We start from the raw sequence: 24,030 nt of genomic DNA, 5'->3' as shown, positions 1-24,030 counted from the left end.
GTATTTATCAAACACTTCACATGTTTGGAGTTCATATATATGACAACTGAGTTAGGAGGCTGTTGCCATATGTTCTTAATAAGGTTAAAAATAAATGTCATTTAATGAAATTGAGATACTCCTAATACTTTCATAAACTCTGCATTGTAAAGTCTATGCTGTTTAACTGCCTTTTTAAAAATTCCTTCTGATTTCCCTGACATATTTTATTTTAGCGTTTGAATGCTCTTCTGTGCCTTAAAACTGCAAAGCTTGGGATGTGTTTCTTCTAGGTTGCTTGAAACAAGTGCCAACCTTTTGGGTTGGAAGCTTTCCTGCATTAATTCCTGCTGGAATTGTAATGTTTTCAGAATCTGTTCTTGCTATTAAGGTTTGTTCATTACTTTGTGCTGTTTCTCATAACCAGCCATCTTTAACAATGGAGATGCAAGCAGTTGATGAATAGGTGGTAATGACTGAGGATTTTAAGACTCTATGTATTTTGGAACCAAAGTTACCTTGTGGATTTATATAGAAACATAAAGTGACAGAGCTGATAAGTAATGTACAAAGCTGTGCGTTACAACGGAAAGATAAAAATTTGTCTCCAATTAGTATGCATCATTCTTCTGTTTATTAAATGAAATAATGAGCCATCTGAAAGTGTATAGTTAGTCTCACAAATGCCCATGCGTTATTTCCACTTAGCTATCGCCTGATGTACATCTTCCAAAAGACATGTTTTGACAGATTGTTTTTGAAAGTCTGAGGTTATAAGGTAGACTTTTAAAAATGAATAAATAAGTCTTCTCTCAATCTAATACAAATAGTGATTTCCCCTACAAAAGTGACTCTGAGCAGACCAGTCACCTCTCCTCTCATCAGGTGACAGACCTGGCAACTCCTGCTTTCAGCTAACTCTGCAGTGCTGTGGGACATTTAGCTTGCTGTCCTGGTTTTGGGTGTCTTTCTGTACATTCAGTCATGTTTGTCACCTAGTATTTCTGTGAACTAGAAACAACGACAGTTCTGAGCCCGTGTGTTAGTTTTCCAGGGTTACCTCAGCTGGGTGCAAAGGAGATTTCAAAAGCTGAAGAAATCCCTTCTTTGCCTAGCTACATTCAATATTTTTATTCTGTAGTTTATTATAAATAGCTTTATTAGCGTCACTTGCTCATATCTTTTGGAACCAAAATATTGCATCCTCTCCAAAATGTTTTTGAATTCTTTGTTTCTACAATATTTCAGTGTTGTTTTCACATTAGTTATACATTAAATGTTCAATGTGCACTTCACATTCTCTTTGCTTGTAAGACTAACAGTTTTAAGATCGCATTCATGTAATACAGTATTTGCCAACCACTGCAATCCAAAATAAAGCTTCATCCAAAAACCGGCAGAACATCTGTTAAGTGGGAGGGACAATGACAAAGACCTGAAGGAATCTAAACACCTCAACAAGAAGGGAAACAAAGAAGCACAATTCATTAATAAAAAATCACTTGGTCAGCCATCAAATTCCCATCTGCTTTAGACAGTTGTAATCCCAGTTGAACCTTTCCCTGGCAGTATTTCAGGGAAAAGCTCATATGTTCATTATGAGGAAGTTCTCCTGAAAAATATCTTTAATTGGGCCAGAACTGACTGAAGTGTCTTTTTATATTTTTATTAACGTCAGTTTGTGTATTGCAATCAGTTGCATAAAAATCAGAAGAATGCAGATAAAATGCAGGGAGCGATGATTTGGAGACTGGTTTCTTTCTCCACCAGCTCTGAGTCATAGCTGTTCTCTGCCCTTTAGCTTTTGTCTTTTCTGAAGGAAATGATTTTCCTTAGCATTGGGAACAGTCAGTAGCATAAGCTGTCTTCTGTAGCTCAGAAAATTGTGAATATGGATGCTTATCGGTTTGCAAGTCAAAGGTTTTAAGTGTTTTTCTAGAAAGCAAGGAGTAACCAATAAACAGGAAACTTTACCCAGAGCAGCAGGATGTCTGACATTTAAAGCAGGGAAAGGGGGCTTATATCTGCTCTGTAAATGCTTTCTCAGTTCATTCCTCAGCTTCCAGTTCTTCACGAACTTAGATTCCTGGTGCCCCTTGTGGCACTGAGGGACACGGTTCAATGATGGGACTTGGTAGGTCAGGTTGATACTTGGACTTGATGATCCTGAAGGTCTTTTCCAACCTAGATAACTCTGATTCTAAATACGGTTCCTTAAAATAACCCCACATTCATTTTGCTTTATAGGCATTCACTGTTTTTGTGGGGATAAGTTAAGTGCCAACGGGGGTGTTTTACCTGGCTTGCGTTGCCAGATAGGCTTCATGGTCAAACAAACAAAACGTTTACAGAAAAGCCTTGCAGTCAGTCTCTAAGTTACAAGAGTGGAATGAGATGCCCTAGGTTCCCGTGAAGACAGTTTGGCCATAACCTTAGGAACCATGTCTGGTTGCTCAGCTTCCCACCCCCATGTCCCAACCAGACAGCTGGCAGTCCTAAAGGTGCCCTTTCTCCCTGCTTTTCAGGTGATTTTATGTTTATGATCTATGAGGTGTGTAGCAGGTTTGACACCACGCTCACAAAGCGTTATCACAAAGTAACATTGGCACAAGCACTCATGCTTTCTCCAAGCAAGCTATTTTTCAGTTATAATAGTGTTTTCCTTCATTTCATATCTAATTGACCAAAGAGGTTATCAGAAGCATGCACATACTGCAAATAGCCCTGAATGCTTAGTTCCAGGAGTCACTATTTCTTTGGTTTTAATCATCTTGCTATTGGTTTCTTTGTTCAATCTACACTTTTGCTTTATTTGGCTTTGGCAAAGCCTTCGTAGATCAGTTATAAATATCTTGACCTCCGTATTACCAGCTTTGTTCAGAAATCACACACCCAACTTTAACAGAGAATCACATAGCAAGTAAGGGCTTAGGAAATTTATTTGCCCGAATTTCACAAGGATTCCTAGTTTTGAATTTTGAATGATTAATTTGCAACTGCAGGAGCACCACCCTTCGTTAATTAGCCTATTATGTGTTGGTAAATAGCGTGTGAAACATTTCTGTCTTTGGGAAAGATTGGAAATGACAAAAAAAATAAACTACTACTAAATGCTAATTTTACCAATTTCTTGGTAATTGAATGAACGTTTAGACACTAGTGAGCAGCTCCTCTTATGGCCTGCACTTGCTGTGCGCTTACTGCACCACCAATTTTTTTACCAAGGGAATGTAAAATTTTGTTGTTTTCATAACAGTGTTAAGGCTTCGTGAGTGTAAGTGTGCAGAATTTAGCATCTGTCTCAGGTGAAACCAAAAACTGCAAAGTGAGATTTAAAAACAACAACAACAACAAAAAAAACACCACCAAGAGAAGAAAAATAAAGCAGCTAGGTTCTTAATTCTTTCAGGAGATCCTACTGCTGTATTTGCAGCTTTAGGCACTCCATTCTTATCCTGATATCTTTCATGAGTATGTCACCTTGGACAGTACTTAAAAGAATTTACTTTCCTATTTTTCAGGTTCTCCCTCCTTAAGTAGCATCTATAATTAAGCTTTGGATAGCTGTAATTCTTTGTTATAGGAGTCTTAAAAGGTATTTTTGAATGCCAATTCATACTACTTACAGCAACAAGCTCCAGGTGCACAGATGCTGGCTACTTACCATGAGTTCACAGTTAGTTTTTTTCAATCAACTACTTCTCTAGAATTTGGGAAGTTAATTTCTGTTGTGTGGTTTGTTTGTTTTGTTTTGTTTTTTTATTCTGTGGAAATCTAGTTATATTTATATTTTTCTCACTATGGTTCAATAGCAGTAATTCAGCATTCTACTTTCTAGATGTTTTGTATGTGCCTTTGTACCTTGCATACATTAACTACATTGCAAGGACTTGCATCTGGTCATAAATTCTTGCAATCAGCACAGCAAAGGAATACTATTAAGAGTTTCCAGTCCAGGCTATAATTTTATGGTTAATTTTCCTACAGAAAAGCGTTTCTAACTGACCAGTTGTCTCTGTCTGTCCCCTGTGATGCAAGAAGTAACTGGCTTTACAAAATGCCTCATGAACCATTTCTTTGCAAGAGGATTTTTTCTCTATGATCCACAATTATGTTTCAAAACTGTCACCCCTCATCAAATATGATTCAGAATTACCCAGTGCATAATATATTTCTGCTTCAATAATAGACTGTCTTTTAAAAGCCAGCTTTCCTGTTACAGTGGGAGAATACCTAAAATATTAGGAGTATTATTGTACTTCCAATTAGGGTAAGACAGACCTAATCGAATAAATCACAAGTCCTTTCATGAGTCTCTTTATACTTCCTAGAGTGTTTAGCAAAACTCAAATGAAGCTATTGAATTTGCACGGTAGGTCTGGCTCTGATGCCTCATCTCAAATTTGAGAAAGGTAGAACTGATTTTCTGGAAAGCAAAGCCAGAGTGTGTTTTGAATCCCCAAACTCTCTCCCAACAGAGAGCCTTTTATGGGAGGTAGGTTAGGTTTTGCTTCAGAGATTATTTTTTTAAACTCTGCATCTTTGTGCTCTGCTGGGGATTGGTTATGGCTAGACTACATTTATGGTGACACTTGTCCTTTGATGAAATGTCAGAGTACTAAAAAAAAAAAAATCTTCACAGTAAAGAAGATATCTTATGTCATTACATAAAGTTATTTTCTCATCAATTTTGATGAAATTGGGTTATTGTCATTTTTTCAAAATGTGCTGTTTCCATAGTTGCTGTTTGAAATCACATTTGGTGTCATTACTTTTGTGTACAAATTTACAAAAATCTTTCAAATGCTTTCAGATTTCAAACCATTTCCGAGGATAAGCTAAAAAAGATTTTCTCTTCCAAGTGCTGCATAATTTTGAAAACCTCTTTCTTGTCTGTCTGGAACTGAGATTCTTGAGTCAGTGAGTGTGATTTTTTTCCTTTATTGAGTAGTAGAAAGCAATAACGTAGCACTAAGCTGGTTGGGATTTCATTAGTGACAAACCAGCAGTGGTATCTTTGCCATTACATACCTTAATGATTTTAAAAAATCTGCTGAAAGTTTTATGGCCTACCCAGTGCATTCTTTGCTATAAAGTTTCACAGGATTGTTCCAGTGATTAAATTCCTGTTATAAATAACACATTTGTCAACAGTTGTACTGTGATTCATTTTTCATAAATGGGGTCCATCATGGAGGTGAGTAGTGACATGCTGTATATTGCTAAGTGAAAGGACATAAAGGAAAGAACATAAAGACTTCCTTATTACAACATGCTAAAACTTCACAGCTTCTAGATTAAAGTTTCAAGTCATTAATAGCGTAGTTAAGAATTAGAAGATAATAGTGAGTTCTTAGGATATCAAACAAATCTCATTGGACATCAAAACAGGAATAGAGATGTTTTTATGTATGTCTATGTACTATTAAAAAACAACAAATTAGATTGCAGTGTGAAAACTACATTTTTCGTGCATTTTCTAATTGTTTATCTACTTTTTTTTTTAATTAGATCGGGACTTTCAAGCCTTTGTTCAAATAATTTGAGTATGTGTTATTTTATGAAGTCCATTTTAGTATTAGCTTGCTTGACTCATAAGTGTGGATCAGATCCATAACAATTCTAAAAACTTTGAAGTGCAGCCTAAAGTAACTGCTTTAAGTCCCACTTCCATTAACTTTATTCTGCCTAAAATTCTAAAATAAATAAGTTTATCAGAACCTCTGTTATCTTTAGTGTTACATCAGTTATTCTGAAAATATTCAAGTGGATCTGTTTCTGAACAGAACCCTGTTCCGTACTGAAATTTTAAAAAATATTATGTTGTACTAATAACATCATACACTTTTTCTCTGAAAAGAATGGTTTGCTACTCTGCAGATCACTACTGAATGAATAAGGCATAAATTAATGATTAGCATTTTCCACTGGTGGTGCTTTTCAAAAGTGCTCACCTACGTTTATGTCGTTTTCTGTAACTTATAAATAAAAACATAGATAATGCAATTACAATATATCATGTTTATATAAGTAGTATCTACTTTGATAGAATGATAAGAGATGGTCAATGTTTGTATCTTATTTTCATGTACAATGTGATTTCCATACAGTACAAATTTTTCATGAACAGTTTTCTATTTATTAAAAAAAATCTAAATCAAAATATTTTGAACTGCTGACCTTGTTCTGATAAGCTCAGTTTCACAATTTAATTATCTCATGTCCTTGCATATACAAGTGGATTTCTTGTTTCTTATAGACAACCCCTCACCTTAATCTTCCTCTGGAATTGTTTTACAGTAAGAAAATCTTGACTTAATGAAGGCCATGTCCATTTGTTCATAAGGGAGGATACAGTGTTTATGAGGTGTATCCATTGACATTATATAAAAGAAATTAAAAGTAAATTGAAACACTGTTTTGAAAAATGAGCAGCAAATGGAGCAAAATACTGGATTGTTCCTAGATCAGATTATTTTCAGAGGACTAGTGTATGCCCGCATCCTAATCTAGATCCTAGCTGGAACAAGTAGAATATCAAGTGGCTTCCTGCAGGATGGAAACTGGTTTTCAACTGGCTTGCCTAAGAATGGCCGGACATGGTCATATGCCCCTTTGCTCACAGAACAGCCAAAGGAGCGCCAGCCCCTAGGGGAATTGCGTTATTTTGAAATAGTGTGTATTCAGGGAGGGAACATTTGCCCTTGGATTTAGAGAAGGTGATTCCTGCTGTATTAGTCTTAATTACCTCATATGAGCACATTCAGTTGCAGATGTTTACTGTTCATTTTTAACATGTGTTCTTTAGGATAGCTGTGTTAATGTACAAAAAAGCCAATGCAGGGTAGAAATTCAGTGTATCATGTTAAACACCCAGGGTTGCTATTGGAAGATAGCGTATCGGGAGAGTTAGATGCCTCAAAAGATAACTTTGAAAAAAGGTAAGAGGAAGCAAAATAAATATTCATAGGAATGGAGAAAAGAAGCCAAGGCATTCCTGCTCTCAGCTAGGCGTGTTGGGCCCCAGGATTTAGAGCTTTCTTCTTAACTTTCAAGTTCTGTGAGTGATTTCCTAGACTTCAGGACAGTGAGCAGAGTGGTGAGGGAAAGTGGAGAAATTTCCCTTCAGCTACTGGATGCCCTTTTGGAAGGCAATTGATTTTAATGCTTTCAGTGTAAAGAGGGAACAGCAAAGCTATGAAGTACTTGCCCTGGATGGGAGCACCCTTGCAGCAGCCATCTATTTTTCTGCTTTTCCTTGTTTTCTTTCCGTCTTGGATGACAGAGCAAGGACAGCTCTTGAGTAGTTTGCCATTGTTGTCATTGTGTCAGAGAAAGCGTTAGTCATTTTCTTCTGTGGGTTCCTGCAGCTTTCTGAAAGTGCTGGCATAAATGATTTTGGGGTGCCTAGGGAGGTCTCTCCCCTCGTTCCTCCCCTCCACTCACACTGTGTGACTGGCTGAGTGGCAAAGGGAGCATCTCCTCCAGCATCATGGTTTCTCAAATGTTGTTCTGAAGCAAAACGAAGTTGCTGGGCTTTATGTTGAGGCAGGTCAGGAGCTGCCTTCCAGTGAGGGCTCGATAAAGGGGGCAGTAATTTTGCCAGCTATCCCAGTGAATTGGTCTGTCGCTCGGGCTTAAATTTGCTCCTCTCAGTCAACCTTCATGCTGTTGCAGTTTGGGTTATTTGGCCACTTTATGATGCTCTTGTATAGCACTTGAGGCAATCTGTTTCATCTCCACATGCTACTTACACATCCAGCTTTCACAATAACATACAGTACTCTGAGTATAAATCTAACTTTTATAACTCAGAGGCCTTTGGAAGCTGTAAATGAACTTCTTGTAAGAACTTTCTTTTTAGCACATTTTATCTACTCTCTGAAGTTATTGAACCCTTTGATACAAACTTACTGATTTTGGCCAGTAATGTTTAAAAATCAGGCAATTTTTTTTTTTAATGACTGTATTTTTTTTTCCTTAACTTTCTTTTTGGCCATCGTAGTTCACAGTTCTTGAAGACTTTGCTGAAGGGACTGAACCTGTTCTGAGTGCGCTAGCTGCAGCTATTACAATGAGGTCATACATTTATTTTATGATGTTACTGTGAGGCGTGGTACTTCACAAATTCTGTGTGAGATCTTCTGTGCTTCCTTTTCTTGTGTTAAGGAAACATAAGATAATCTTGACACAAGCATTGCTCAGTTTTACAATCTTTCCCTGTGTTGTGGTTTATGTATGCCATTGCTTTCTGTCCCAGTATAAGAGTTTATCAGCTGGAGATCCTCTTAGTGAACAGCACATTCTTCAAGAATACCCGTTAATTACTTAGTAAATTTTATAATAGCATCTAAAATGACAATTTTAGAGATGAGAACAGGAGGGTTTGAAAACACAGTAGGGGTGTAAAGTAAAACTTTTATTAGTAGATGTGTTATCAAAGTGAATGAGAGAAATGATAACAAGTAGGTAATGTTGAAAGGGTGAATGGAGCATGCAGCAGATGGGAAAGTTTACTGTAAAAGATGGGGGAATAACTACCACAGTTGTGGTACAGCTGAGGGAGGATCAGATGGGCACAATGGAAATCAAATATTAACACAAATATTAACACACAGTGTTCAGGAGGCACTTGGATAACAACCTCAATAATATGCTTGAACTTGTGGTTTGCCCTGAAGTGGTCATGCAGTTGGACATGGTGATCTTTGTAGGGCCCTTCCAGCTGAACTATTGTATTTCAAATGAAACGTTCATCTCAGGATGAACTGGAGCTTCTCAAATTTATTTTGTGTCTGTTATGAATTAAATGGAAAAAAAATGGATCAGGAAGAAATACGCTCAAGATCAGATAAACAGCAACTGCATGGTAGTCTAGTTTTAAAGCTTCTTTCAAAATATTGGAGAATGTTTTTGGCTTCTGATGTTTGTGAGATGTTATAGTTTTGTTTTTTTTTTAGCTGTTCTGTACTAAAAACATCTATAGTCTCGCTGCCTAAAATTGCAGGGGACTGAACTTAACGATCAAGTAGTTCTCACCAGTTATATGTCCTTCTCGTGGCACAGCTCATCAAGTTTATGGCTTTGCATTATTCAGTCTGTGGCATTATTTTCTGTCAGGTAAATGAAGACTGATTTCCTCAAGTGTTCCTGAAGTTCTTGAGTGCATAGTCAATGTGAAAGCTTAACCAGTTCCATTTTGAGTTTTCTTGTGGGAGCTGGAACTTTTCTGAAGGTGTGCTACTGCCCATAGATACCTTTGTGTTCCCTTGCTTTTTCCAACTTATGCTTTGCAATCATCAAGTCTGCTTTTCCTGTGCTGTTTATGTCTTTGGATTTCTGAAGATTGCAACCTGATCTAGTAGATTGCATCCCTGCCCATGGCAGGGGATTGGAACTAGGTGATCTTTAAGGTCCCTTATAACCCAAGCAATTCCATGAAACTCCTTCCTATACTACCAGTTGTTTGCTATCGCTATTGCCTTCATTGTGCATTCTGCCATTCCAACTTGCAGTGCTTAGAACTGTCCTCTCTAGAGTTCTTTCTCCACGCTGAAAGAAATCTATCCAGGTTAGGAGGATGAAAAGCAGGTTAGCTCTATTTGTTAAGGTGGTACTTACAATATAAGTTGAAAAAAACAATGAATTACTCAGTGTCTGTCACCAAAGAAACAAATCTCCAAACAGAGTGCTATCTACAGTGTCCAAATTTTCTCTTATGATTGATATCTATGTATGTAATCAAATTTATTTCTTTACACTGTTGTCTTACTGCAGCAGTGGTCAAATTTATGTCTTTACACTGTTGTCTTACTGCAGCAGTGGCTAATATGGTACTTCATCAGATGTCTAAGAAAGAATTAATGGATGCAAATAACTACCATAATTATCTAAACTCCAGTAACTTTATGTATTCACTTTTTCTATACTTTGTTACAACTTGGACTGGGATATATATATATTAAAAAAGATGATCTAATCAGCTAAAAAAAAAAATACCAACGCCAGCATTGCCTCCCTTTTTTTGTAGTTGTCTCAAGAACTTGGTTACTTTTCCCTGTGTCCATTGGAAAGCTATACATAATCTGAAGGCCTTTGTTAACTTACAGTCAATACTGTAAGTAGTTTATAGCAATACTAAATAACATAGGTTTAAAATATATATATATATATTTTACTAACAGCAGAAAAGTTTTGTTAAAAAAGGTATCAATATAAAACCAGTATCTTTGGACACTTATGACCTAGCCTTGACTTTCGTGTCTAGTAGTGCACAAAAATAGCAATAATCATAATTTAAAAGGGGATAGGTACTAAATATGATGTTATGGGATATTTTGCTTTGGACAAGAGAAGGCAGGAAATCTAGTAGTCCAATAAATCCCTACCAGACTGCTGGCGTGATTGAGAGAAGGAGGAAGGGAGGAGACACGGATTTCATTAATGTGTTTGATACTAGGCTTTTTGAGGGTGGGGTTAGATTTGTTTACATATCTTAGTGTTGGAAATTTCTCTTAATAATTCTTGTGATTCACACAGAAGTATTGCAAATGGATCTGTCGGCTTACAGAGCTGAAGCCTGGAGACTGGTAGACTTCATTGACAGCTCAGCTAAAAGATGTGACCCGTGCCACTGATTCTGAAATACTAATTTGTTGGTCAATTGCTTGCCATCATTGCACTTGTAGTTACTAACGGTTTGCTTCTCAAAGAAAGTGATCTACTCTCCCAATGCACCTGGGGATCCTCTTGGGGGAGATCTGTAAAGGACAAAATACCCAGCTGCTATTTTTCAACATTCCCCAGGAAACAATCTCTCTGTCTTTTGATATCTCTGTTTTTATCATCAAGGTAAACTTGCAAAATATTTTCCAAAGCTGAGCCTGCAAACTCAGACGTAGCACTCTATGGGGCAGTAAAAACCAGTAGCTCAGTAGAGACATTGGTTTATGGTGCACTTTGGTATTTCTTTCCCACACTAACTTCTGTTTATACTGTAGGCTATAAAATGATGTTTTTTTTCCTACCTACTTATCACCCTCCTTCTTTCTGCCTCCTCCTTTTCACGTTCTCTTTCCTTCACACTTACCAATTTCCCTTCTTCACAGAGACTGCCTAGTGAATGGGTAGCTAACTAAACTTTGAGAAATTGTTGTGAACATGTATTTAGCTTTGAAATATGATTTTATTTTTTTTTTCCAGACCTGCAGAAGGGCTGGTATGCTTGCAAGCATGTCCAGTTTTTTCAAGTATACCAGCTGGTCTGGCAAAAGGTATTTCCTCCTCCCACAAACCTTGTTTGGCACTACCAGCTTGCAATTTTAACCTCGTATGCTGACAATTAAAATAAGATGGCGTCCACAGAGCGTGCAATGAAACACATTGATAGCATAGTACCTTTACCTAGTTGGTCTTCTATGTATTTACGAATTAAGAAATGTTAATGTTTAACATGTTTTTTTATATGTATGAATATACATATTTGAAAAATTTTCATATACATATTCTTTACTCACTGGGTGTCAGTTTAGATTCCTATCTAAATTGCTGCAAAATGTCCTTTGATACAAAAAAAAAAAAAAAAGAAATGGCTCTGTAAACCTTTGAAAGATTTCCCTAGGCTCCTTTAATACTTGAACTATGAGTCAGAGGTTTAAGAAACAGTGTTGAAAAACTGCTGTTTCTTCCTGATACCTCCAAGTGCAATATCCCTGTGTAGAGATCATGTGGATAGTGACTATCTGCTCTTCATCTGAAGTCCTAGTGACCCACAGGAATATCTGGCAATACTTGACATAATCATGAGTTGCACAAATACAGGGAAAGAAAACTTTCTGAAAATCTGTGGGTGACCAAAACCTGTTTTGAAACCATGTTCTAATACTTGTAGAGCTTTAACCATTTAATGCAGTAATAATACATAGAACTAGCCATTGTTAATTTGTGCTTCCTGTCTGTGGATCTTGGTGCTTTGTAGAGATATTAATCTGCTGCCCTGATAGGGAACTGAGCTCCCGAGATGCGGTGAGCCCAGGTTCAGCCCAGCTGTTGAGTGGCAAAATGAATCCTGAATTGCAAGTCTCTGCTCTCAGTCCCACCCTCGCAGTGTGGCCACAGGCTCTCCTCTGTATTTGTTTCTGGCACCTTATGAACACCACCACCCTGAGAATTCATTCTACTTCCAAATATTCAGTATTCAACCCAGTGCAAATTGAAGTCGCTGATTTGGATTTCCAGGGAAAAAAGGTTTTGTAATGGATGTGCCACTAGTCTGTAAGCTGCAGTGGTGTTGCAGTTGACGATCAGAGGTTCAAGTAAACCTGCCATCTAATAACGGATGAAAAAAACACACATCAGTCCAACAAGTTACAGTAAATATTTTCTTTAAAAGGAAGAACTGAGTCCAACAGGAGAACATAGACAAAACAAACTCATAGCAAGTAGCAGGAAGTTGTTGTAAAAAGCTTGCTTTGGGAGATGATGCTATTTTGCAAACATACTGGTGTGCTTGAATTGTAGTGTCAGCCTGCAAATGTGTCAGTGAGTTACCTGGTGGCATCACCTTATTTATTTTTTATTCTGTTGTCTTCTGTCTTTATTCATGATCAGTACCAGAAATCACAAATAAGTTTTTCCTCTATCTCTTTTGTGTGTGTGCGTGTTTTTGACAAAGATGTAATTCTTGGTTTTGGTCTTTTGTTGAATTGAAAGTTGATTGAAGCTTTAATCACTATATCACTATAAAAATGCTGGAGGATTGGTTGAATAAATGTTAGGCAGGCATAGAGCTTGGTGATTGTTTTTATACATGATTTGTCCAGATATAAACCAATCATTTTCTTTTACTGCATAAGTTGTCTTTTATATTCTTCCTGAAAAACATGTGCAGCCTGGGAATTGGTCAGAAAAGGAGTTTCTATCTATGCAACATTGAATTGCATTAATATTTGCCCTGAATTTTTTTTGCTAGCAACACTGAAAGTTCCTTACAACTTTAAGAGTTCAGCTCCTGCAGAAACAGGAGCTTTATCATGTGCCTCAGAGAAATAAAAATGCAGGGTGAACGTGTCAGAGCAATAGCCAATCTATAGGTGTTGAGCAACTGAAGAACTAAAATATGGTGATAAGAAACCACTGCATAGCTAACTCTAAATAGTGAAGCTGCTGAAAAGCTTAATTCAGTTTTATTGTTGTTCTTTAGTATTTTAGCCAGTTTGGTCAAGTTAAAGGCACTGAAGTCAAGGCTGAGAACAGCAAACATGTAAAAGCCATGAGACGTGGCTGAATAAACCAAGACACTGAATTTTGGGTTGGGATTCAGGTTCCAAATTAACACAGACTTTTGCGTATTTGTTGTTTTGTGGCTTAGTTTGGAAAGAGCATAGACAAACTTAGTCTCTTTTCTTTTTTTAAGCAGGGTCATGCCAAAGTGCCCCTGGACACGGTGGTGGTGGGGCGGCAGTGGTGGGCGGAGGCAGTGGCAAGGACCACGGGACATGTTCCCTGCTCCTTGTGGCAGCAGGGTGGTGCTGAGCACGGAGCTCCCAAGCAGCGATAGGTGAGGGGGTGGCGGTCAGGTGTAGCTGGAAGAGACGCGGTCTGAAAATTGTTGGTGCTCCAGGTTTGCAGCAATAAACTTCCTTAGGGGTAACTGAAGCTGCGTGTTGGGTTTGCAGAACCTGTTTCTGTTTAGCTTACTCTTGGGAGTTCTCTGGGATTCCCAAGATAGCTCTTGAGACTCGTTGTGTGGGAAAAAGGAAGAGATTTTTAAGAACATATTTACTGTCTGGTATTGGAAGGAATCCTGAGTTTAAATATTCCAAGAAGCCTGGGTCTTGCTGTAGCAAACCTCCCCAAAATAGCCAGTGTGGAGGATGAGTTTCTGTCAACATTTAATCTCGAAAGGTCCATTCAAAAGCAGCTTTGTTTTAAATCCTGTTCTGCCTGTGTTACCAAGGTGCTAGCAAGACTTTTCTAGCTCTTTTGCAGTCCCAGTGCAATTTCAAACACACGTGTTGTCCCCCAGTTTTTGCTGCAGTTAAGTCCAAAGGAAGCCTTAACTGTGCTTTTCTCTCTCTCTCTCCCTTTCTCTCAGCATTGCAGTGTTTCTCTAACAATATATATGATGCTATTCTCATCATGTCAGGACCCAAATATTTCTATGAAATGTATTAGAAATTGTATTGTCAGTGTAAAAATATGCTGCTGACATGCACGGCTAAACAGGCAAATGTAATTGAGCTACTGGGAAGTTTAATATTGGAGAGGCATTGTATTGACTGACAGTAGTATAAATGGTGAACAGACCTCTGCAAACATTTGCTGTCATTACTCTTCACTTCGTGGATTCCTAGGAGAAAGGAAGTTGAGAACAGTGCCACAGAGCTGTAAGAAATCATCTTAAGTGTCTCCCAAGCCATTTTCTTTGTCTAATAGGATAACAGATTTCTCCAGATCTCTTTCTAAACAGGCTTCTAAGACAGCACGGACCAGTCGGTATTAGAAAAGCCCTATTCTTGCTGTAAACAGAGGGGAATTTTAGTAGCAACAGGAATATTCTTCCATCTAAACTAATAGAGGAAGATTCCATTTTGTTCAAGAAAAAACGAATGTGGCTGCTGGAGGGGGAAGAGATGGAAATGCAAATGAGGCTAATTGATCTATATTAAGACAAAGATCTGAAAATGGGATAGGGGTATTTGAGATTGCAATCCTCAAATTCCCTGCTTACGCTCCTAGTCACCGAAGATTTTACTGCACATTGTTTTGCAGTGTTACTTGCTAGTCATCTGATGCACTCTTCTTTTGCCAGAGCAGCAGCATCCTCTGTCCTGATAGTAATGAGCAACCAACATCTGTCTCGGAGGAAAGGGTCTTTTGGGGGCTGTCATCAACCTATGTGTCCTAATTTGGTGGCAGCGTTCAGAATGCACTTACTGAAAACTTCCAGCATTAGCTGAGCACCTAAACAGCTATTGATCCCAATGTAATTAACGTCTTCTGAGGAAGAAATGGCACCCCAGATGTCAGTCTCCAGGAAATGCATGTAATTGATAGGGCACACTCGCTTTCCCTTCTCTCTGGCCATTCATTTGATCTTTGGTTCAAATTTAGAAATCTGACATTTCCATGAGGGACTTGCTCAGAAGGCTTATAACTTCATGGTGAGAAGCTTCCTGACAGGTTAGACATGAGGCTTTGAACAGTTGCAAGCCAAGCACAGAATTGAAACCTGTGTCTCTAATACCCTAATTGAATACTATAATTACCAGCGCTTGTGTAAAAGAGGAGGCATCACTCTTGTCAGTCAACTTTTGAAAGATTTATTCCTTTGTTGTTATCACTATATACGGGTGAATCCTACTGCCCAGTAAGGCTATCAAGCAGCCGATGACCAAGAGACTTAAGGTACCTGTCACCCTGATGGTTTTAACTGGCTAGTTTTGGAGGCTCTCTGAACAGACTCCTGTGAGGGGTACAGTAGTTTTGCAATCAGTATAGACATTTACCTGAGGCTCTTTTACTTCGGGTACTAGGGGCTTTAAAGTCAAGTGTTGCATAGACAACTATTACATTGCACATCTCGCCTTGCGCATACTTCCTGAGACTTTGCATAGCTATTTGAAAGCATAGAAGCAGAAGGTGGGGAATAAAGAAAATTTAAAACACCACCTACGATATCTTCCAGTCAATGCAGGGATGTTCTGCAGTAGTTAGTGCAGTCCTCTAAAATCTCATTTTAAAATGAGCTTCTTATCAGAAGCAGCAAAAGGTAAGAAAGATGGCAGCTCTTGTGTTTTTGTTTGTTAGGAAAGCCTGCTGTTGGGGCGGGGGGCGGAGGGAAGGAGCTTTCTCCAACCATAACGGCTCCATCAAATGCGATATTACCCCAGTAATGATTGTTATGCCTAACAGTCATGAACAGCAACTTTATTCATCCCAGAAAGTACACAAAGAAAAGCAGCACTGCAGTCTCTAAGATACGAAGCTTTCTCTGTTAAATTTGCCATGGATGGTCGGATTCATCAGTTTGCATGTGTCTTTGACTGGTACATCATGCTGGATGCTTTAGGCAAACACACACTAATTAGTAGAACAAATAGAAAACCCTGAGGATGCCCGTGCTTAATGACATCGCCCATATTCTAAAACCGTCTCGACAACAAATTACTCATTTCATGGCTGTAGGCAGTGCAAGTTAATCTATCTGTATCAGTTGCTAAGTTGAAGCATTCCCTCTTAACAAGACACTGTATTGTACCTTTCCAGGAAACTTTTCAATGCTTTAGCTTTTAAACAAACAAACAAAAAAAAAAGTCAGAAGAGACAGGTCAGACCAATTCAGGGAGGAAAAAAAGTAACAGATACAGGATGTGTTGTAAGATGAAGAGTTAATAGGTGCTGATGAATTAGTTAACCATTAGTTTGATACTATGTAAAAACAAAAAAGTTGTGGAGGTGACTTGAAATCCTCGGAGGAGCTGCAAGTTAGAGCCCAGAACTCTGGCTCCAAACAGAAGTGGATTGTGCAGGAATGTGTGCGGTTCCTGCTGTGAATGCTTCAGTCAGGTAATTGCTTTTCAATCAATCTCAGCAAAAGAAATGAGAAGCCAAGGATTGAGAATGAAGCAAATTAGCAGGTGTCTTATGCCAGTATGGTTTTAGTTGTCTTGTCAGTTTCAGTTGCATATTGGTTTGGTTTTCTTAACTGATAAAGTTGACTGAGGAACGTGGCTAAAGCGGACCTAGTTCTCGTAAAACGAGTGAGCTGAATATAGCCGTCAAACGATACCCAGGAGCCTGTGGCATTGCTGAACTTAGTCAGTTAATTATCTAAATGGACGTGAGTCTTGGGAAGCATGCAACTAAATAGCCTGCGTAACCAAGCGAACTGAAAGCGTCAGTAGCAAAAGCAGCCAATATTGTTGCTCTGAAGGCGATGGGTGAAGTTGCCTTTGTACTGGTGGGTTGGGCATGAGGGGACAGCGAAGGGAAAGGGTTGAGTGGGGGCGGACGACCCGGCAGATTACATGGGAAAGCCAAGATTGCTGTTTCTGTCTCATTCAAAGTGATGAGAGGAGCAGAAAAAGAAAGTTGTGCTGGAAAGACCCTTTATCCTCCTTCCTCCCGTAGTCGAACCCTTCTCTCAGCGGTGGAGATCTCAGCTGTCGGCCTGGCTCTGCAAGGGGGCTGCCAGAAGCAATGTAGGTGGTACCAGGGCTGCCCTGGTGGGAGCCTAAGCACGTGTGCCTGCCGGTAAGGCTTGGCTGCTGTCATTCAGTGCACTTACAGGAGTTTTGGCTGCCACTGCTTCGCAAGCACGTGGATGGACGCTGTCAATAAATCTGTATTTGCAGTGAAAACTAAAATCTCATCCAGCTCTTAACATTGAGCATGTGTTTTGAGGCTGTGCTGGTTTATATTCTTTATAAATATGTAACATAAAGGCTTACCCTATAGAAGAGCTTGCAGTAGCAAGCTCTTAAAGTAAAACATTCAGCACCTCGCACAGACCTTGATGGAGAAACGCCTGTATTTGGACAACAGCACTAAGCTGTTGCCAACCAACGTCCAAAGGTGAGTTTGGAACCCAACTAATTACGGTCTGCTCCTCGTAAGGGCAGGGAGGGCTTCAGGCTGCTCCCTCTTTCCCACGCCTCTTGGAAGTTGTGCCCGGTCGTGCTCACGGTCATTGATCCGCTTCAGCCTCGTCTGAGGGAAAGCGGTCGGGGCTGGGCAGGGCTCCGTGCCCTCCCGTACAGCCGGCAGCCTCAAGTGCCCGCTCAGGTCCTCAGCTCGGACCCGCCTTTCAGCCTTTCCCCTCCGCCGGCCGTGCAGCGGAGGGAGCGAGAGAAGGGCAGCCCGCGGGCCTCACCGCACGCCGGGGGGGGACCCTAGGGGCCTAGGTTCACCCTGCTCCCCGCTGCTGTGAACTTTCGGGGGCTCCAGGCAAGCCCCTCGGCGTCCTTGCGCTGCGTGAAGCGGGAGTCGCGCTCCCGTCTGGCCCTGGGTGGGTGTGGGGGCTTTCCCACGCTCCGGGGGGGGCTGCTCCGGGGCTGCCGTGCGGTGCGGCCGGGCCGGGCCGGGCCGAGCCGTGCCCGGGCGCCCCGGGGCTGCTCCCCGCCGAGCCGGCGGCTCTCCTGCTCCTTCCGCGCCCCTTCAGGCGGTGCCGTTCGCGATGTGCCCCGGCTCGGAGGAAGGCGAGGGCCGGGGGCTGCGGCCGGGACCGTCCCCGGGCCCCTCTCTCCCCCCGCTACCCGCGGTGCGCGCTGCCCGGCTGCGGCCGCAGCGGCCCCGCGGGCGGGCACCACCCCGCCGCCAGCCCCGCGCCGGGGTCTGGGCAGCGTTAGGCTTCCCTCCTCCCCTCCCTCCCCGCCTCCCTTCTCCTCCCCTCTCCTCCGGCTCTGCCCTCCCCGCCTTCCCCTCCCTCTCCCTGCAGCCGCCGAGCCCGGTCCCTGCGCGCCCGCAGCCTCCTGCTGGGGGCCGCCGCCGGCTGGCGCTGCCCGAGCCGTGCCGAGCCGTCCCGGGGGCAGAAGTTGTGCGGAGCGCCCAGGATGGGAGCCCGGCTGCAGCCCCTGGCCCTGCGGCTGCTGGCGCTGACGGTCCCCTTGGTGGCGAAGGGGTTCTCGGACGAAACCCTGGAGAAAGCCGCGAAATCCGAGGGATACTGCAGCCGGATCCTGCGAGCCCAAGGCACCAGGAGGGAAGGGTACAATGAATTTAGCCTCAGGGTGGAGGGCGATCCAGAATTTTACAAGCCTGGGAACAGTTACCGGGGTAAGTTGGCCGTCCTTTCCTTCCGACAGCAGCAGCGCGGTCAGGACAAGTGTCCCCGAAACTACAACGGGGCTCTCTCTGCATGTCACCTCCCTATCCCTTCTGGAGCGTGTATGTGACTGTGTGGGTTAAGGCAGGGTAACGTGCTCCCACGCATTACTTTATCGGGGATGCTTTCATGACAAGTGAGAGCGAGTTGGATTTCACGGTGTCACTTCACTCTTAAACACGAACTCAGTATTAAGAGGATTTTCCTTTCTTTTATGAATTCTCTCTGCCGGCTCAGCTCAACGTTACAAGTTGACGTGACACAAAACGCACTCGCTCTTCCCTCTTTTACCTCCTTCTGTAGGATTGCTTCCTACCCCTTTAAACGTAGCACAGGGAGTAGAAGCTTCAGCATCCAGCAGAAAGGAGAGGAGACTCGGAGCTAGTTGGTCTTGCCCTGAGATATGAGTGTTAATATAATGAGTTAGCATATGGGCAAACAGTGATGCAGCATGCTGCCAACTTCCCACATTTTGCACTTCTGTTTACCCCCCCCCCCTTTTTTTTTCCTGGGGAAAAGAACAGATGGCTCAAACAGGAAAGAGCCAGAGGAGATGGTGCTAATGACCACTGTAAATAAGAGATGGAGGCATTCAGTCTCTGCCGAACATTTCACATACAATCCTTGAAATTAACTTCCAAAGCACTCTTCAGCATCTTTATCTATTAATTAGAAAAAGGCAGTTTTTGGTCACTTTTCCTGCCTCACTACACAATCCCTTTGGAAACAAACCTTTATGGAATACACTGTCAACTTTGTATTTTAAAAGTACTTTGAAAATAAATTGGTCTTTTTTTGTAATTTTTATTTTATGTACTTTACCCCATCTCTTTTATAGGCAAAATGAATGGGTTCTTTGGGAAATCATCACTTTGGAAAACCAATTGTAAGAGTTTCTTCTAAGTATTTCTCCTGACCTTCCTTGGAGTCAGTGTAAAGAGCAAGGTTTTCCCATTGCACGAACATGGGAGTCTTAGGACAGATGGGAAGAAAAAAAAGTCTACACATCCTGTTCTCTTAAAGAATGGGAAAAAATATCTGCTGCATTGATTAACCTGTTTTGAGTACCAGGCTGTAACTTTGTGGGATTTGTGATAAAGTTTTTTCTCAATAACTGACATTTAAATGTGGTGTGAGGAAATGTGCATTTCCCATCAGTCAGTTAACTGTTCCAGACATTAGGATTAGTACCTGGAGTCTGAAAGATTCCATGTTGCACGTCTACCAAGCAGGATAAAGAGAAGTAAGTGTCAAGTTCCTCGACAGTGACAGATATGTGAATGTTCTTCAGAAGTTTGGAAATTTACTTCTGTGAAAGTATTACTGGATATTTAGAGGCACCTGCCAAAGAAGTTTCTATTACATGGAAATGTAGGGGCAAAGAAAGCCCTGAATGGATTAGAATTAATTTTGTGGACATACTAGATCTTGATGTTAGGAGCTCAATCAATAATCACATTAGCATATTGTAATATCTTAGAAATGAGAAAATTACAGCTAATAATAAAAATTGAAAATGTAGATCAAAACACATGGTTTTGATATTTAAGCTTATGTGCCACCTGAATACTTTATTCTGAATGGTCCTTTAAGGACACTTTGTGGAGGGTTGGAAGAACATAAGTAAATGTTACCCTAACATACATTATCCGTGACAATAGATAAAACTAGCAGCACTGTGGAATGTTTTTAAGAGCTCATTTTTGAAGGAAATTCTGTGGAACAACTGGAACTATGCTACTGTTTTATACAAAGGTTAGAAAATCTAACTAACAATTAAAAATGTGGGATTATAGCACATCTGTGGGGGTTTTAGCTGTAAATTGCTAGATGGACTACACTGCAGAGGATTTGCACAACCTCAGTTGAGTTGGAGCCAAATATGCCTGTTTCCATGGCCCCTGTCTCATTTAATTCAATCTGGATCCTTGGCACATTTCCTAGTGGGCTCCTGGAATAAACTAGTATTTATGCAAGGTGGATAACGCAGGAACTCACTCTACATACAAATCCAGTACGCCACTAACCCGACGGTGTGGAGGCATCCAGCTACGTTTGTTACTCCGGATCGCTGCTCGACGTGCCTTCCGCCTCAGGCCTTGGAGCTGCGGTGACTGGAGGAAGCGCTGCAGCGCTCCAGTGGTGTGGCAGTCAGAAGACTGCAGTTCACAGCCACCCTTTGTCTTTGGGAAAACTTCCTCCAGTTGCTCACCTTTAGATCAACAGGGATCTGTTTGGGTGTATAGAAGTTGTGCTTTCCATCTCAATGGAGCACTAATAGAGGAAAATGGCCCTGAGCACTGAATAATCTCTTTGAATGTGTATGCATTTCCCCCGGCAGCAGTAAATAAATATAAAAAAGGACACTTTCTCCCATATCTGACAACGAAGAAGAATGAGGAAGCAGGGCTGAGCAGCCATCCTTATTTCCTCCCTCACGTGCGATGCAGGAGCAATGGCTCTGGGCCTTGTGGTTCCCCCAAGGGAGGTGGCATGAAAAGTCTCTGACATCTTATTTGGGGCTCTTGGGGCCGTGGCCTTTCTTCGCCTGGTCCTTCAGCCTGCAATGTCACTTCCTCCCCTGGGGAGCAGACAGAGAAACGTGTGTGGGGAGCTGGTCTTCCACTGGTACCAGGCTTGTTTGTGGGCACACCACCCTGGGGCATGGTCCCCTCTCCCTGCTGCTCAGCTTGGGCCCAAGGTAGCTGCTCTCCCTTCCTCCAAGAGGAAGGCACAGACAGGCCTGAAGTTTAATTCAGTGTTACTGGGTAATTGTCCTTGAAACTAATCAGTCTTAGCTCTATTGATTTGTAGATTGTTAATTTTGCATGAGCTTTCCAGGAAAAATGAGTTAGGTTTCAACCTCTTAAAAAAATACACGAAGTAGCCTGTAAGAAAGGCAGCAGTACGTCCACTTGATGTGCTAACACGCAGCGTGTGGTTTCTGCCATGATATCCTGGAACTGGTGTGCTGATGAGGAGGGTGAGGATGTGACTTGTGCAGTCCCTCGCTGCACCGCTTAGGTAGCGCCGTCCTTCTTCGTGCCCCTGTTCCCAACAGTCTGCACTCCCACGTCTGCCAAGGCCAAGCTGAGCTGATGCTGCGCACTCCCTTTGTGGCCGGTTCGGGACTTCTCTTCCGAGGAACGGTGAATCTTTTGAATTTCTTTCTTCTGCCCGATGTGCAAGCGCTCTTGCCTGTGATGTACAAGCGAGCCCTCGTTCTGTAACTATCTCAGCATTTCCCCTGTATCACCAGTTCCGGACAGAAGCAGACATAAAAGCGTAGCTGTCGGTACTTGCGCAGGGCGGACGCAGGATGTGCAGCAGCCTAGGACGGAGTCAGGCAGCCTTCTTGCCCCGGAGCAGTGGAGCTGCCGCTTTGATCCCCCCTTCAGCTGGGGACCCCGGGGCAGCAGGAGGGCCGGGGAGCTGCGTGACGAGAGCCGCCTCGCGAGGTGCTTAGGGGTTTGCCGGAGGGGATGGAAACAGACGAAAGAACCTGTTGGTACGTAGCCGTCCTTTGAAAGGGAGATCCTGAACTTGGAGCCTTGCGCTGAGACCGAGCTGCTGTTTCCGGGAAGCGCCGGGTGAGCGGTAATTGCCGCCGGGTGAGCGCTAATTGCCGCCGGGCGCTGCGGGAGGAGCGCTCCGTCTCTGCAACGCCGGGAGCGGCGCCGAGCCCAGGGAGGGGAACTCCCGGCCCTCGGGAGGAGCCCGGCGGCGCCCCGGGCGTGCGACAGCTGGGAGTCAGGCTTGGGACTTCTCCTCTTTTTTTTTTTTTTTTCCCCCTGAGGGCTGTTGTAGCATTTCAGATATCCTCAGTTTCGTAGATAGGGGTTTGGAAACTGGGTTGGTCCATAAATGTGAGGAGGAGGATGAAAACTGTTGAGTCAATTCACAGCCGGAATCCCTGTTTCCTTGCGTAAGCGTTTAAGGATTTCTGCTGTAACTTTTTGCTCATAGTGATTCAGACTTTTGAATTACGTATGATATATGGAAAAAGTTGTTGCATGTAAAATGCTTTTATGGCAATTAGTTTCTAAGAACCAGTGTTCAAAAGAGTGCAATGGGTTCATCCCCACTGAGTTCAGCAGTGCTGTTCTCAATTACTGTAACCGAAGGGCTGGTCATGAATTTTCATTTAGATTGGGCTGCAAATGTTTGCAAAATTGGACTAGCAATACTAATTATTGGGCAGATAATGAATTAATAAATTAGAGCAACACTTAGAAACATAGTCAGAAATCTTAGTTGCTCTTATGCAGCCACTTGGTTCCCATACATAAAACGTGAAAGTTTCTTCCTCCCCAGAAATGATGAGGTTTAAGTTCATACTAAGATTCTGTGGAATGAATAGAAAAGCAGGCTGAAAATCATGGGAGTTGGGGGGCTTGCCCTTATGCCTATCAGTACTTTATATTTGTATAGGTGTTTATAAAAAAAAAAAAAAGATGACGACTCACTTTGGTGTAAAATGGCACTTTCAGTTTTTAACTTTTTGTGTATTTGTCCAGTCCTCTATTTTCACGAGTAGGCAGAAGTTACATGCATTTGTACAAACACCATTGGTTTTAGACCCAAATACTGCTGCGTAATGCTAGAAAACTTCAAACATCCTATTTTATATGTTTGTTCTGTTACTGAATTTCTAGATCAAAAAGGGCTCCACGTATTCCAGATGAAATCTGAACATATTCTGAAATGAGTATCTTTTAAGGGCTGACTGTCATTGTTAGTAACGTGTTGCAGCTCCTCGCGTCCTGTTTGTGTGAGAGGCAGTCCCTCGTGAATACCCAGCTAGAAAGCAGCGATTGCAATTGGCAGTTGCAGTTTGCTCATGAAAACTCTGGGTGGTCTTCAGTTCCTATTGTGCCAGTCAGGGTTTGAGAGCGTGACAATAGTGCACTACAAGCAACACCGTCTGTATCGTGGCTGAAGTAAAAGCTACTTGTGAGGATTTGTAGTCTGGTTTTCTGACCATTTTCCTTTAATTCAAACAGATTTTTTCCATAAAATTTCTCTGTTTCAGACTGCGATTCCTATAAGGCATTGAAAAAGGCTGAGTAATGTTTAAATACCCCCAAAAGTTTTGCCTCAAAGCTCTGCCCTGTTTCATCTTGCTTTATAGCATTCAGAAGAGCTGTAGCTGACACGAAGCTCAGGTGATGCTTAGGTACTGGCAGTGGCAAATAGTAAGATCATACAAAGGTGTCTTGCACCAC

At 41.8% G+C, this 24,030-nt stretch overlaps 1 protein-coding gene across 3 annotated transcripts in view; it reads left to right on the top strand.

Annotated features, from left to right (window-relative positions):
• SPON1 (spondin 1) overlaps positions 1 to 24,030 on the top strand; it is a 229,661-nt gene that overhangs the window by 25,735 nt on the left and 179,896 nt on the right. The window contains exon 1 of one of the 3 annotated variants that reach the window (XM_083837883.1): positions 18,397 to 18,756. The exons of the other annotated variants lie outside the window; for them this stretch is intronic. Coding sequence (XP_083694009.1) covers positions 18,534 to 18,756 — 223 coding nt within the window. The 5' untranslated portion in view covers positions 18,397 to 18,533. Of the gene's footprint in view, positions 1 to 18,396; positions 18,757 to 24,030 lie in introns of those variants that run through there. 3 annotated transcript variants of the gene reach the window in all.

This window comes from Anser anser (genome assembly GCF_964211835.1).
Source record: "Anser anser genome assembly, chromosome: 5".
NCBI classification, from domain to species: Eukaryota; Metazoa; Chordata; class Aves; order Anseriformes; family Anatidae; genus Anser; species Anser anser.
This window is presented reverse-complemented; position numbering and strand designations above follow the sequence as displayed.